General features: G+C 33.5%; 1 protein-coding gene across 2 annotated transcripts in view; it reads left to right on the forward strand.

The window, feature by feature from the left end:
• The window catches only part of slc44a4 (solute carrier family 44 member 4), a 26003-nt gene that overhangs the window by 2156 nt on the left and 7063 nt on the right, over positions 1-16784 (forward strand). Inside the window, exons 2-10 of one of the 2 annotated variants that reach the window (XM_016662813.1) lie at positions 9928-9976; positions 10057-10130; positions 12269-12347; positions 13325-13424; positions 13504-13635; positions 13718-13778; positions 14509-14629; positions 14725-14730; positions 15952-16035. In XM_016662813.1, the coding sequence (XP_016518299.1) occupies positions 9928-9976; positions 10057-10130; positions 12269-12347; positions 13325-13424; positions 13504-13635; positions 13718-13778; positions 14509-14629; positions 14725-14730; positions 15952-16035 (706 nt within the window). The remainder of the gene's footprint in view (positions 1-9927; positions 9977-10056; positions 10131-12268; positions 12348-13324; positions 13425-13503; positions 13636-13717; positions 13779-14508; positions 14630-14724; positions 14731-15951; positions 16036-16784) is intronic. The other variant, XM_007575899.2, reaches the window with a different exon arrangement.

A 16784-nucleotide genomic window follows, 5' to 3' on the forward strand; every position in this document is an offset into this window, starting at 1 on the left:
ATCAAACATTGTATTATGGAGAAGTACGATTCTAACCATCAGTAACCATGAAAACAGTGTAGCCTAGCATGTAAGGAAAAAAACTGGTAGATTTTCATCTTTTGTACGTTTTTAATGCTGCTCCGGTCTAAGGGGTTTATGACATACTGATATAAATCATGTGGTGTCAGGTGGAGTCGGTAATTTCATAAACACGTCAGGAAGGAGGAGGTACGGGTCGGTTTCTAAGCTAGCTGTTTCAAACTTTTGTAAATACCGCCGTCTGTGAGCTCCAACCAGGTGAGTTAGGTTCACAGACAAATTAGCTCGACTCCAGCAAGTAAAAGCCACGAATAAAATGGCAAAAACAATTTGGGAAAATAATTTGCTCTGTTAAATACTCCCATCCCTCACTTCCGACATCCATCATGGCGCCTCGAGTGATTAAGTGACGTAGTTACAAAGAGTCAATAGAAATGTAGTGAAGCAGAAAGTACAAATGATGATGTAGAAGTCGAAAGTACCCACCTTTAAATCTACTTAAGTAAAGTACAGATACATAAAAACTGTACTTAAGTACAGTTACATCCCATCACTATGAAATACTGACACTATTAGATTTGGTACCTGCTTGTTGTTTTTAACCAGAGAGAAGAACAGAATGATTATAGAAAAGCCCGAGACAGAAGGTGAGATGGGGAAATGAAACTGAGCAGCGGCAGTTTTAACAGGAATGCATTCCCACCTTCATATTTAGTGTGTTCACATTTAATTTGTTGCTATCTTCTCTACTCCAAAATGCAATGTAATTAAAGAATTCCCTTTAACTTGACCAAGATAACCACTTAATTATTTGCTTAATTTTGCAGAGTAACCTCAAAAACATGTTTGATAGAAGTGGTTTTCTTTCCGATTGTACTCAAACAGACTGCAGTGAAAAGTTAAAGTCAAATCCATCCTTTTTGTCCATTTTAAAGAAAAAACTATGTAATTAAAAGTCACTCAGCCAGTGTATCACTAAATTTGTTCGGCGCATATGGAGTCACATTAATAGAAGGTCCCACTTTCAGAGCTAGCTTACCTATTTTTATGCTCAGTCAACATATTCTCCATTGTTTTTTAATTATTCGTCCAATTATAAATGCTTGTAATATCAATTTATTGAAATTATTCGGCGAATATTTTAGCTTGTGTCAGACGAGGGCAGCTTTAAATTAATATGAAAAAGTGGAAATTTATCATTTAGCTAAAGTTAATCTTTGTCCTGTTGGTGCAACTTTTTTTAAAATTAAATATATTCAGAATTAGAATTGAACCAACAAATAATCCTAACTATTGTTTTAGAAATGAGTGAAATGTTAAATTGTACTCAGTTAAGTGGAACAAGACGTTTTAACTTCCATAATATGGGAAAAATGTCTTGCAGATTGTTTCACTTTTTCATCAGTCAAAAAGTAAAAAATTTCAGTTTTTGTCAAGTAAATTTTTGACCTTTCAAACTCAGAAATTTTCAGGGTTTTTTCTGGAACATTTCTGAAATTAATCTCAAAATTAATTCAACATATATTTTCCACAAGTAAAAGTAAAAAGTAGCTGTCCAAAAAATTACTCAAGTAAAAACAAGTTGCATTTCAAATTTCATCATCAGATGGACAAAAATTAAAAGTTTATGTTGGCATTTTAAGTATTTCTTAGACCAAAATGAAAATTATTCATATAAATAGCAAGGACTTTTTTTTTTCTAAATAAATATCTTTCAAAATCAAACTTGGGAAAATTAGTTTTCAAAACTTATAAATTATCAGACACACATACAGACAAAACTGCATGTGTGTCTGATGATTTATTTATTTATTGTATTTATTTTTAATAAAACAAATTTATTCTTTGTTCAATGAAGTTTCTCACAGTGGGTAGAGAATCCAGAGATTTTACTCAAGTAAGAGTAGCGATACTTTATAATAGTTATTCAAAAAGTTATTCAAGTAAATTTAACTGAATGTTGACTAATTATTATCATAAATTTTATTAAAAATTGTACTGACTATTATTAGTAAATAAAACCATGACAATACAGATTAAAAACAAAGAGACGCAGTGAATAAGTGTTTAACCTTACAGTTTTTCTTCTAATTTTCAGCAGGATGTAATTTTGCAAGGTGTATCTTTCTAAACTGGTACTTTACTGGACTATAGAAAATTACATGATTGTATTCTTCGGTAATTTACGTCATCAAACTCCTCTTAAAATCTCCAAGATTGTGGAACCGCGCGGGTCAAGGACTACTGATAAGATAAGATGACTTATGATTGAGGAAATGTGAAACATGACATGAAGATTTATTTATTTAGGAAATAAACAAATCTTTGAGTTCATAAAAACACACACATGTACTATATGTGTTTAATAAACTTAAAGCAAAAACAGTTGCTATAGATTAGATTATAAATTCAAAAGGCAGGTCGCAGTAATTTGAAAGGAATTTAAAGTAAAATTATCACAGTTTGTGGATCACAGTAATATCAAGCAAATATTTAATTTTACTTTTTATCCAGTTGTGCTAAATTGATCTATAGACAGCATATTGTAGCTTTTGTAGATTAAAAAAGGAGTAAATTTCCACCTGAAAATCTCAGAAAATGTCTAGAAAAAAATGTGCTAAAGAAAAAGGAAATTATGTGATTAATCTTAGAAAGTTTCTATAAAAAAACCCCCAGTGTATGATTGGAAATTTCTGAGTATGGCAAATTGAAATTTTACTAAAAAAGAAATTATTAGGCTAATTTGACATTTTCTAGAAAAAATGAGTTTAAAAAGTTGAAAATTTACTAAAAATAAATTTAATTTTGAGATTAATCTTAGACATTTTCCAGAAAAAAACTAGATCACTGAATTTGAAAAGTTGACAATTTTCTAGAAAAGACTCAGAAACTTTGATTAGTCTCAGAAATTTTCAAGAAAAAATGGTCGAAGATTTGCTGGAAAAAAAAAACTTTTCCTTTTCAACCTTAATATTGATGACAAAATTGTAGTTGACAATCTGCCGGTGGAACTAGTACCTTTTCCTTTATTATAAAAGTTAAAAAGAAGATGTTTCCACTTGAACTAGACCAAAATTACTTTGTGTTTGCAGTGAAAGTTCGATTTTCAAACACCACCAGGTGTTTTTATGAATCCAGCTTGAATTGATGTGCAGCTGTATTGCAGTTATTAACCAATCAGAGGTCAGAAAACACAAACCAGCTTATTAAAATCTCAGCAAATCGTTTGTAAATTAGCCCTGAAGCCTTAGGACATGCGTTTGCAGGAAGGATGAGACGGAAACGTATAAAGTTAAGGCGTCTCTCTGCACTTTGATCCTCTATTGAAACTCGCAGGACAACAGAGGGAGGATCAAACATTTACTGGAAGAAGAAATGTTTTGAGCTGACCAATGACGCGGCCTCCAAGCGTCTCTCTGGAAACTGATTCTTTAAATATACCTGCATTTAAAAATAAAATCAAAAACAACCCACATAGTATATAACCAGTGTAATCATTAAAATTTTAATTTACATTAGATGCTGTTTTAAGCTTACACTTCTCGAATCATTAGCTATATTAACCATGTTGCGATACAAATGTATTTTCTTTGCCGTTTCAGCAAAATTCCCAGTTAGATTGTTTACTGTCCATTCAGGATTTAAACAGGAAATGGCTCCAAAGGACAGAAAATAACTAAACTAACTTAACCTTTGACCATCTTAAAGTACCAGCGGTGTTTTAAGACATAAAAATAGATTTTCTTTCCTCCTTTCTGCTGCAGCTAATGCTAAATTTAATGCACTGAGAGATTCCAACCTTACATACAAAATGTGTTTAATGAGCTGAAGTTTATTTAGGTCTCACCTGGATATTTACCTGCAGGGAGTGTTTGTTGACTTTTTCACAGCTAGCTGAAGCATGAAACAACACAGAGAAGGGTCAGTTCCCTCAGGTTCCTCTTCCCGAAGTTTTAAGTTTTATTTATTTTACTTAAGAGGCCAAAACATATACACATTTCTAAAGTTGTATTGACAGGAAATCAGTATTTTTAGTGCAGTAATTAGAAGCTTTCTGTCAAAATGTGACTGAGAGATCCAGTCTCCAAATATCTGATGTTCTGGATTTAAAATTTCGACTCCAAAAAGGTGGTGTTCAGTAAAACGGTCTATTAGGGCCAGTTTAGGTAAAAATGTATTATTATTATTATTATTATTATTATTATTATTTGTAGATTTCCACCAAAAACTTGAAATTTTAAGATTAATTTCAGAAATTTTCTAGAAAAAACAAGGAAATAAGAGTTAATTTTCTTTTCTTTTCTTTGATTAACCATGAATAATTGGATAGCAAAAAGTGTTTTTAGGAGATTTTTGAAACACAATTTGAAGATGGAACTGTGTTAATTGAGGAATTTTTTTAAAATAAATTTTCCTTTTTTTTTTTTATCTTAAATGTTAAAATATACATAATTTTTTTCGTACATTTTTTGGTTTAGCTACTGCTGAGTGTGATGTTCTTTCATCAGTTTAGCTTTTTTTGTGTATTTGTACTCCAATTAACAATTAATCGGTTATTAAATCAGTTGACGATTATTTCAATAATTGATTAATCTGATTAATCGTTTCAGCCCTGAACCAGTTGAAGCAGAACAATAATCCAAACCAAACCAGCTACTTCTGAATGGCTTAAGCAAACCAAAAATAAAGGTTTTTTGATTTGCCTAGTCAAAGTCTGGATTTGGAGTGGGTCAAATTATTCCACACAGAACTGAAACGTGTCCGAATCTCCACTTTTTTAAAACGAGTCAACTCTGCTAACATGATGGTTGTGTAAAGAGGAAGCTCATAATCTAAGTTTATTTGATTCTTGAGGACATTTGGCGGCAAAATGTACATAAAAAGTCTCAGACTTGAGCCCTGATGAAGAATAAAATAATAAAAATGAATTTAAAGCTGTTTCTAAGCCTCGACCAGCATGTTGGATGATATACGTTATGTAAGCTAAGTTATTATTCTGTCTGTAAAAAGGTTTTTTATTACATGGGGGGAAGTAACACTATTCTCACATTTGTTTCTCTTATGACAATATTTAAATCAACTTGGTTTGATAAACTTTTTTGTCCTCTGTCCTTAAATCAGAGCCTTATTTTCCAAAATTTTTAATCATTATACACATTTAGCATTTCTGTAACTAGAAACTTAAGTCTTTCCTCCTCAGTGAAGGTCACTGATCTCTGATTTCAGCTGTAAAAATGCTCTGCAGTTTGACTGAGATCCAAAGTTCGCAGGTTTTAAAGCTTTTCTCTCTGGTTTTTACAAGGACATAAAAAACTTAAATATCTTTTATATCCGTGGGAGGGGAACACGGTGAGCGAGTATCATTGTTTACTCTAAACACACACCAGACTGTCTGCAGAACTGAAATATGAAGCTCCATACGCAAAGCAACGTCAGTGGAAAAGTTTTAATTATTTCTTCTTTGCTTTTTCAGAGTTTCTTTTTTTTTCTTTTTCCTTTATCTTTTTTATGGATCTTAAACAGAGAATAAAACAGAACTTGTACTTTAATCAAAATTAACTTCCTTTTCGATTAGGCCCGTTTTAAAACCATACTGTGACTTTTTTGGCATTCTGATAACATTAAGCACAAAACTAAACATTCTTGATCACTTGGTTGGTTGAAAAATAATTATGCATTTAATTTTAATTCAGAAGTTTAAGGTTTCCAAGTTTGTAGCTAAACCCCTCCCCCCCAGTTGGTATTCTGTTTCTCAATCCCAACCTCAAAATCCAATATGGCCGCCGTACATATAACATTTAGTAGCCAAAGTAGAAATACTTTGCACTTTTCATTAAATCTTTTTCCCAAACAATATCATACAGATTCATGAGCAAACATGTTGCTTTAGTGTTAGAAAGTACATTATTATTATAATAATTATTAGCTTGTATTTACTTTAGTTCACAGATAACATAAATTAACAAATCCAACTGGTTTCCATCCAGAGACTGAAACATGTTTGAGTTTTGATCTCTAAAGTGAATGAAATATTGCCAATTTGTACGTATTTACCAAACTACTACCAACATTTCTTCAGAGTACAGCTGAAATCAACCAAAGTGCCACCAGTGGTCCCACAGTTTGACGGCTGTGGCTCTACAGATTATAGTACTTAAACTTTGATCTTTCAGACTTTTGTCCCTCATGGTGAAATCTTACTGTAAATCTTTCTTCAGTCCTTCATAAAAAATATTTTGTGGGTTGTATAATCATGCATTACATTTTTATTTATAAGAGGCAAGCTCCATCTTGGTAGGCAAACTCAGATGAACCGCAGCACCAAAAAGAAATAATATTCACATTCTTGACCAAAGTACAAGAGGAATATATATCAACAAATTAGCTGCTGTTGGGTCGACCCGTATGAGACGAATGTGGACAAACTGCCTCAGATCTCATGATATGACTCAATTCAATACTTGGTGAACATGAAGAGTGCGTACAACATGGAGGAGTTTCAAGGCCTGCAATCTATAGATGCATAAAATCAATGTTTTATGTGAATAACAGGGTTCTGGTGGCCGGCAGATTAAGTTCATATAGTAACAAACACGTAGGCTACATGTCCATCTTAGCTAGCAGATAAAAGCTACATTAGTTAAGCTAATTTAGCTAGTTGGGCAGCAAGTACTACAGTAAATATCACTAATATTTATCCTAGTTTTACACAGAGGTGGGTAGATTGCTCAAGTAGTTGTAATGTATTTAAATTGTTTAAATTGCTTGTGGGCTTTTTTTTATTGTTGCCGTAGCAACTTCACAGCAACTATCATGACAGCTAGTTACTGATACCTACCAAAATGGCTGTCAGCTCAGTATGACATCACATAATAAAGATCTGTTCAATGTGGGGAAAGTCACAGAACATCACCAACCTTTATCTCCAATCCAATATGGCCACCTTGCATATACAATTTTATCATAGCTTTAGTAAAATTAGTTGGGGTTTTTTTGTACTGTCTAGTAAGTGGATTTCATGCAAATCTGCTTACTGGATTAGCTTATCTTTTCTATTTTTATTTTTTATATCTGGCGGAACGTGACTCCTAATTATTCATGAAAAAACCCCACAATATCCACTTTAATCCACTTTATTTAAAGCTTCTGTTATATCTTATTGGTTATGTTGGTTACAAAATGTAATTTTAGTTCATTAGTCTTTGATAAGTTAAACTTACAAAGAATTTTTTATTAGCCTGTATTTGTAGCCACTAGCTTGGTCACTGAGTAAACAAATCAGAAAAATCTCTGGTTTCCAAAACGTTTCATATTTTCTGAGGTAAAACTCACTGGATAAGTAGCCAATTTATTCCCAGCTACAAATCAAATATGAAGTCTCTTCCAAGAACCACTTCATTAAATTCTAACAAACGTCTTTTGAGACTTTCCTCCCTAGTGGTGACATTTTGACCCTGACAATCAGCCTTAAAACTATTTGTTTCAGGTTAAATCCTAAGAAGTTTGCTTGTAATTGTGAATCTAAGACGTTCTCAGGCTGCACCTGCATGGTTTGCTCTGAACTTCCTGCATCCTGGTTCAGTATTTGCATCCTACTCGAAGCCTCTGGCACATTTCTGAGAATAATGTTGACACAGTCTCCATTCACTCCTATTCAAATCAGTCCCAGTGGAGGTAATTACAGCTGAGCTGCAGTGAGAAACGCCTGCTGTCGCCGAGCTGCGTGGCGAACCGCCGCTCCCTTTGGAAGAATAACTTCATCATCCTGTGTTTGCATGAATCACAGAAAATTTCCTCCTGTTCCTTTTGGTATTGTTGATGAAGACGCGTTCAGCGAGTTTGGTTTTGCAGTGAAATGATTAACAAGTTTTGCTTGTATTTGGTATGAGGAAAAACTCACTCAGCAGGTTTTTCCTGCACATTAACCCAGTTGTCAGGGGTGAGAGAGAAGCTAACTCAGCTCGCTAAAATAAACATTTCTCATTATTCTGTTAAAACCTGGAAATGTTTGTGACACTCACAAAGTATGTCCCAGAGTCAAATGATATTTAGATTTCAGTCTGTGTGAGTGCAGCGCTCTTTAAAATGCTCTGCTCCTGTAAAGCAGAAATATGAAACTCACCGTTTATTCCAAGAAGCAACCACGACTCCTCACATACTCCCTAATGGTGCATCTCATGATAAAACAGGAAATTCAGTTTTTTTTAATTCTGTTCAAAAACCAAAACTCTTAAATTATACGTTAAATAAGTTATAATAATGGCTTACAGTAAATGAAAACTCAGCCTTTACAGTTTGAATGTTGCGTAAGGTCAGTAAACCTTTAAAGTTTTAACGTTATAGCCTGACTGTCATGAGTAACATGGCTGATTTTACAGGTCGTTAAAACGTTAACAAGGTCATTGCCAAAGAGAGCTGTCTGTCCAGAAACCTGAAAAGTTGAGTGGAAGGAAAAAATGTGCATAAGAATTAGCCTTGAATTGTGAAACAAAGCCCATATTTATCCAGCCAAACTTATTGAAACTTTTTTGAATTAAGTGCTTAATATTTTAAAATGTGTGTACAAACACTTTTTTTTTTATTTACCAAACAATATTGAAAACAATGTGTAAAAAGATAAAACAAGTTATTTTTACCATGATTTAAATGCAGCTTAAAAGAAACAGGTTTTAAAAAATTAAAGGTGTCAGTTTATGGAACAAACAAATAAATGGATGTTTTGTGTATTTTTTGTTTGTATTTGAAACATGTTTAATAGTCTTCAGAGCGGAATAGGTGATTTTCTTTTTATGTGAATTTGGAGCAGAAATCGTACCTTCATGTCAGGACTGAGCTCAAGCGATCAAACTGCAAATATTTCCCTCTCTTCCTGTTTCCACATCCAGTAATCAACAGCTTCTTGATTTCTAACATAAATTGTAGTTTTGAACTTTACAAGGTCAAAGAATTTTAGTACATTTAATTAAAAAAATAATGGATTTGTATATTTCCACTTTGTTTTAGTGTTCTGGTTGCTTTTTTGTATTGGATACAGCAGCCAAAATACACTTTTTGTTTCAAAATGCAGAAAAGGATAACACTGAAAAGTATGTCGAGATTCTGGAGAGTAAATTTTTATTTTATGTTTTATTTCATACACGTAATAATGAATATGAATGTAACAACAAAAAAAATCCTGAATAAGAAGGAGTAGAAAAAAGAATAAACTTATAACCAGCAAAAACACAAAATGTTACAAAGTTTTGGTTTAGTTTCTGGTACAAATATATTAGTTTTGTCTTATTTCAAGGGTACTAATTTAAAAGTAACTTTTCAGCAGTAATTAAGAGCTTATTTTAAGTAAATAATTCCTTAATATTAATAAAGTATTAGTTTCATTGGCAGATTATTTTAATTATAACAAGACATTTTTCCCATGTTATGTTAATTTATCTGCCAATAAAACAAGTAGTTTTTCATCAACACTAATGAATTATTGACTTAAAATAAGCTCCTATATGTTGATAAAAAGTGACTTTTAAGTTAGTTTTGTCTAATTTCAAGTGTACCAAGACATTTGCACTAGAACTAAAAATACTTGGTACGTTTTGTGTTTTTGCAGTAAAACTTTAACCTTGAACTGTATCTTGGTTAAAAATGTAAGTAAATATTCTGACATGCTTTAAAAAGTTTTCCTTACTCAGTTCCACAGTAATTTATTAACCCTGAAAACTCAAGGAAGCACTTTGTTTTAAAAAGCAACAGGAAGTAGTTTTTTTCATATTTGTACATACCGATAAACATTTCTGTACGTTTCCTCAAAGTGATTAAAAGTTCACGGCGTCTCCATTGCTACTGTTTCTATGATAATGACCATAAACAGTGACGTCCCCTGATTAATGTTTAATGACTGTTTTCTGCTCCCAGGTGAACCGGCCCAGTTTGACCCAACCTTTAATGGACCCATAAAGAAAAGGTGAAACTTTAAGATATTTTATTTTATTCCATTCTGATATATTCAAATTCTTCCTGACTTTTCTTAAATTTTCTCCACAGAGGATGCACGGATATAATCTGCTGTATTCTGTTCATGGTCGTCATCCTTGGCTACATCGGCGTAGGAATCTTAGGTGAGTGAAACCAAAAGATCCAAAGGTTTCTGGAACAACTTCCACTGTTCATGTAGAGCAGTTTTCACATTCAAATTCAAAAAACTTTGTGTTGTTCTTAACATTTTCTATTGCAAGAAAGTTATGTTATTTTATAATTACACCCTGATTAAAAATAAAAAGTTTGCAGTTGAATCATTCTTGAATTGCAGTTGGGAGCCACACAAACTCACAGCAAGGGCCACAAATGGCCCCCGGGCCACACTTTGGACACCTCCAATGTAGAGGAACAAAGATGTGATGCACCAAAAATGCTTAATGGAGAATGGAGATGGTTCCTCTGTATTTTGAGGGTTCTTTCACGTTTAGTTCACTTTAATCCAACTAGTTCATTTCTGTAAAAGTTCGGTTCATCTGAAATATGTGAACCAAAAAACTGAACTCTGGTCAGCCTACAAACCTGGGTCTCAGTTCGGTTAATGTGAACTCAGATGCGGTTTGATGCATATGTGAACGTGAAGCGCACTGGAGTCCTCCCCAAAAGCAGGAAGTGGACTAAAGCACAGGGAATTCTGGGTAAATACAACCAACACAAACAAAAGAGTCTTGAGCTAGCAGGAGAAATGGCTCATAGTATTTTTACCAAAGACAAAAGAGAAATCCTAAAGCCACTAAAATCTGACGCTACTCCATTTTTGTTTACATTTTGTGAAGAAGGAAGTTGTGTTCATTTCTTCTTCTGAGGTTTTCCTGCTGTTTCCTTCAGGACGTTTTGTATTTATTAACGAGAAATTAAAGACTTATGAAACTGAAGCAGGAAGGATCAGCAGGGCAACGGGACGAATGGAGAACTAACAGTATGAGGAAGGAGCAGAGAATGCACTGCAAAAACACAAAGTCTATTTTTAGTCTAGTTTCCAGTGCAAAAATCTTAATACATTTGGAAAAAAAAACTAACTTACAAATAACTTTTCAGCAAGATATTGGAGCTTGTTTTATGTCAATAATTCCTTAATATTGATAGAAAAGTTCTGGTTTCACTGTACTAATATATTTGCAGTCTAAACAAGGCATAAAATACTTGGTAACGTTTTGAGTTTTTGCAGTGTAGGTACAGAAGGGGGTGGAAGAATGAGAGAAGATGGAAGATAAACAATTTAACTAAACTTGAAACTAAACAAACAATAGACAGAAATGAAAACACTAGTACAGGAATCCAGATCTAAATGTATTAACAGGAGATAAGAATAAACTAAGACTAAACAGGAAGGAATGAAACTAATGAGGTAAGATAAATAAACAACAAAAATGATCAGAACAGAAACAGTTAAATATAGTTATAAAAGATCAGTGTAGCTCATAAAAGCGAGCTACACTGATCTGTATCTGTTTTACTCACAGATGTTGGAGTTTATGTTTTGGACATACTAGAAAACACTGATTTCCTTTATTTCTTTGAACTGTATTAAGTGTTTCCCGCTCATCTGTGAATGAAACTTCCTGTCGTTGTTCAGCCAGCAGGTCTTTATTTCTTTGTCCTCAATCTCATTCCAGCACTCAGGCCACGCTCTCTTATCTAGAGTCAACACATCAGACTGATTAACTAGGTTATCTGCTGCCACAATATGTGTGTCAACAACCTTATTTCCACTGGAAACGTTTCAAAATCACTGATAATCGAATTTGGATTTGCTTTACTTTTGCTAACAAATCTGTTAAAAGTGGACAAATCTGTGGAAATGTTGAGAACAAACAAACCGCAGCAGTTTGATTTAGGATCAGATTTTGAATTAATAATAAGTCCAGGTATGAACTGGTTCTAGTTGTGTTTTTGTTTACTGTATGTGTGGCCTGGAAACTGGGAGCTGGTTGTCAAAACGTGAAAGTGCAAGCTGCAGTGCCCCCTGGTGGTCGGGTTGGGGAACTTAAACTCCTGCAGCCACATGAAGTTTTCCGATTTTTGGATAATAATTTTAGATTTTAGATGTGCTTTTAATCAAACTTTGATTTGTTTCTTTTCTTTTTCTTTTTTTGTGTTGCTGCCTCTCTGCCAGGACTCCTTTGAAAAAGATGTTTTTAATCCCAGTGGGTTTTTATCCTGGTAAATAAAGGCTAAATTAAAAAAAAAAAGTGTTTGATTTGTTTGTTTTTCCTTTTAGCTTGGCTCTACGGAGATCCCAGACATGTCCTCTTTCCAAGGAATTCAACCGGTTGGTTCTGTGGCATCGGGCCCAACAAGTAGGTCCTCAGTGTTTTCATCATATTTTTCTAATAATGCAGCAGCATTCCCAAATTTGTCACATTACAAACACAAACTGCAATCTATTTCATGGGGATTTTATGTGACAGACCAACACACAGTAATGCAGAGATGTGAAGTAGAAACAAACTGATAGTTTTTAATATTTTCTCACCAATAAAAACCTAAAAAGGAAGTGCATATCTCTCTTCAATAATGCTCAGTGGAACCACCTTTCACCAAGTAAAATTTGATATTATACAAAACTGATTTATGTAGTACTAGGGCCACACTAGGAAAATAAAGAAAATAGAATTATGACAGTCATAATATTTAGACTTTATTCTTATATTATCACATTTTTATTCTTGTGTTATAACTTTTTTCTCGTAATATTGTGAGTTTTCTCTCATACGAGTTTATTTTAATTTTATTATTTAGTCTTGAAATATTACAACTTTATTCCCATATGACTTCTCATAATATTATTGCTTTGTTCTTGTAATTCAAAAGAAAAAAAATGTCAGCATGCCCCTAATACTCCATCACAAAGTATTTATTTACATTATAAAATTGCCATTATTCAATTATTTTATAAAGTTTAATTGCAGTTCTAAAAGTTTATAGTATTTTTATTCAAATTAGATAATCCTTTCTTCTACATGTTACCAGATATGCAAATTAGGTGATGACCTCATCTGGCGACTTCTAGAAGGAGCTCCAGTAGCAGTCAGTCTTGCAACAAATCTAAAAAAAAAATGCCTCTGACTGAAGACACTAAAATAATGCAAGCCACACTTTTCAGAGTTTTTGTTTTTCTGTGTACTTTGTAGAATGCTTTGTTGCTTTAAAGTTAATGAAAATACATTGAACTTTATTATAATCTGTAAAACAAAAATAAGTGAAAAAGATTCAGGAGTGTGATTACTGTATGGCAGCTTCAAATCTTGTAATAAAACCTGATTTTCTCCTCCAGAGACAAACCACACTTGTTCTACTTCGATATTCTGAAATGTGCGTCGTCTGTGAACATTCTGGTGACGTCGCTGAACGGGTTGCAGTGCCCAACCACGCAGGTACAGACTCCAGCTTTATGTTTGCTCTACGGCTGTCTGAATTCACTTTATTTAACACAAAGATTTTATTTTCACCCAGATTTGTGTAGATAAATGTCCTTCTACCTTCTGGGCTGTCAGCCCTGTGGATTATATGCCTGGAAAACCAGCAAATGAAGTTTTTAATCAAAGTTTATGCGTTCCATCATTGGACCTGAAAACAACCAAGTTGGTGAGCTACAGCTTTTTGTTGCTTCTGTTTTACCATAAATCTGAATTAGTTTATTTAAAACTATAAATGATCTCGTTTTTAGAGCGTTTCAGAAATTGTGAGCAAAGAGCTCTGTCCTTTCTTCCACATACCAACTACCCCAGGTGAGAAAATATCTTTGATTATTCATGTGTATGACGGAGTAGTAAAGTCAAGCCAAGAAAGATAAAAAAGAAGAAAATTACAGAAGTTAAAAGAGAAAATTACAAGAATAAAGTCATAAAATTGTGTAAATAAAGCCACAATTGTGGCATAAACTCATATAAGTTAAAATAACACATGAATAAAATTATGAAAATAATGTCTTAATATGAGAACAGAGACGAAAATTACCAGAAAAAAGTCGTGGTAATACGAGAATAAACTTATATTCCAAGAATGAAGTCACAGTAATAAGAAATAAAGCTATAATGTTTTGAGAATAAAGTAATATTACTTAAATAAAGTCGTAGTAATACAAGAATAAAGTCAAAATAACAAGAAGAAATTGTAATATTTTGAGAAGAAAGTCACAATATTACCAAAATAAAGTAATTTTAGTAATAATACAGGAATTAAGTTTTAATTTAACCAGAATAAAGTCGTATTGAACACTTCAGCCGATGTGTTTCCTTACTAGTAAAATAAATATAAACACAAAATGCTCAACATTCCTCAATTTATCACAGTTATAAGTCTACTTTTATGATTATGACGTTATATTACAACTTTATTCCCACAATGTTATGGCTGCATCATCTTGTTTAAACATTAACCAGTTTTACCAACTTTAAAAGACAAATTATTTCCCTTTATTCAGATGTCTCTTTTTTCTTTTTTCTGTTTTTTTTTTAGCCTTGGGGAGATGTTTCCCTGACGTCCAGAAACTAGGCTCAATCCCCGGCTTTTTCGCCGACACCCCAGGTTTGCCGAGCTCGATTAACGAGACGGCGAACCTCATCAAGAACGGCACTGGGTAAGTCACAAACTGCTAACAGTGAAAATGTTTGCAGCACCAACAGATGGTAAACCTCAGCTTTTCTCTGCCTCCTCCCTGCTCCTCATCACCAGCTCACGGTCAGTGGTTGTGAGTTTTCATCGGCTTTAGCGTAGCAGCTGGGTGGCGGTGGCTTCAGGGACGCACGCCGGCCTCTAGATGCCTCACAAAACGTATTAATTTCAGGCGATGTAGTTTGAGTCTGCTACTTTAATCTGATGATTAAAGGAGACTTTTTAAAGTCCGTCTTGTTTTTTGTGTCTTTGAAGGAGAAATGGGTTAATGTAAAAACGGCTCTGTAGTGTGTAAAGTGTTCGTTCCTGGAGAGCTACTAATTCAGATGCAAAACGCCTCAATTCAGCTCTGCAGAGGGTAAACAAGATGCAGGGTGCTTGAAATGCTTCCATGTCAATTAGGTCTTTTCAATGTTTGGAAAATGCTTGATTTCTGTATACAGTCCTTGTAAGTGGTTGATATTCAAACTGCACAGTTTGGTAATAAAATGCAATTTAACGCTTTTAAAAAGCCTAAATTTGGATTAACTTTATTTACAGTTGAAACCAGATGCTTTCAGAAATCTAATAAAAACACACAAACACACTTTTTTCTCTCTGTCTGAAGTTAAATCAGACTAAGCTTGTTTCAGGTAAGTTTTATAGAGCTAAATCGGGGCCATAAAGTTTGCTCAAAAATGTCTGTTTTAAAACTGGAAAAAATTTCAACACTACTTTTTTTTTAAATTTTAATAAAAATGTGCAAACTTGTTTTCAGGTGAGTTGTATGGAGCTAAATTTAAAAAATGTCTGTTTTGAAACTGGAACTAAAAATTTGAAACTGAAAAAAAAACGTAAAAACTACCTGTTTTTCTCGTCTTATTTTTTTCCGGTTTATTATTTTTCTTAGTTACAAATTTTTTTATTTTTTTCAGTTTCACAATTATTTTCCACGTTCAAATCTCTTTGTTTTTTTAGTTAAAAATAAAAATTGGCTGACTTTATGGCCCCAATTTAGCTTCATATAGTTCTAAAAAACCAAACTTCCCTTAAAAATGCTTGAAAAGTTTTTGAATTTTACTGTGGGAAAAGTGTATGAACCCTGTATATAATTGAGGTTTGTTGCAGCAGAGATGCTTCCAAAAGTTGCAGAACAGTAGCTCTCCTTGACTGGAGTTGGTCATTCCTGTTTTAGATAAACGCCGCCATGTCGTCCTTGCTTTAGTTCTTGTTAAGTCTTGGTTTTTATCCAAAGTTTGAAAGGAGAGCAGCTTTAATGCAACTTATCTTTGAATTTCTCCTCATTAGAGACATAATCAACAGCTTCAATATGAAAAACGTTGTCCTCCGGATCTTTGAAGATTTTGCATCAGCCTGGCCGTGGATTCTAGTGTGAGTTTTAGCTGAGCTGCACCAATTGCACATTTTACCACTTTGTTTTAGAAACCGTCTTAGACTAACACAATTTCACTTTCCAGATGTGAGTTTAGTATTACAGGTTCCCTTTAAATGTAACATTTTGGACGTTTTTGTACTTCCATATGGGTCTCGGCTGTTTCCAGAAACACCCAGCCATTTCTGACAATAAGTTAATGTTTTTTTTGTTATCTGAAAAAAAAGCAGTTTCAAAAACTAGTCGCATTCCAAGGCACTGTGCCGTTACCTAGCAACCCCAGTCCATCACCTAGCAACCAAGCAGAGCTTCAGCATGTTTGTTCAGCTGGTTTTACTGCTGTTTGTGCTGATTCAGTTCATTTTTAAATAACAAAATAAACATTTTATTGCCCAAGATTCTAAAACACGGTATTCCTTTAGTGTATGTTTGATAATTTGTGACAAAAGATGAGACCGCAGTCAGCAAATGGCCTTTTTTGAGTTTTTAATCCAGGGGTGTCGAACTCATCTTTGTTTTGGGCCAAATCAAAATCATTAATGCTCTTAAAGGCCTGGTTGTGCCAGAATGTGTTGATAAAAACCTGTTCACCAAACTTAAATTATCAATGAATTCTTAAGATTAAATAAAATTATTTAATTTCAGTCCCTCCAGGATTTTGTTTGGGTTACTAATTTGGAAATATTTTTGCTTATTTATGACGGTAAATGCGACTTTTTATTACTTACTGGTTTTAGTGGTTTGGTGG

The sequence above is a fragment of the Poecilia formosa genome, unplaced genomic scaffold (genome assembly GCF_000485575.1).
Source record: "Poecilia formosa unplaced genomic scaffold, Poecilia_formosa-5.1.2 Scaffold391, whole genome shotgun sequence".
Taxonomy (NCBI): Eukaryota; Metazoa; Chordata; class Actinopteri; order Cyprinodontiformes; family Poeciliidae; genus Poecilia; species Poecilia formosa.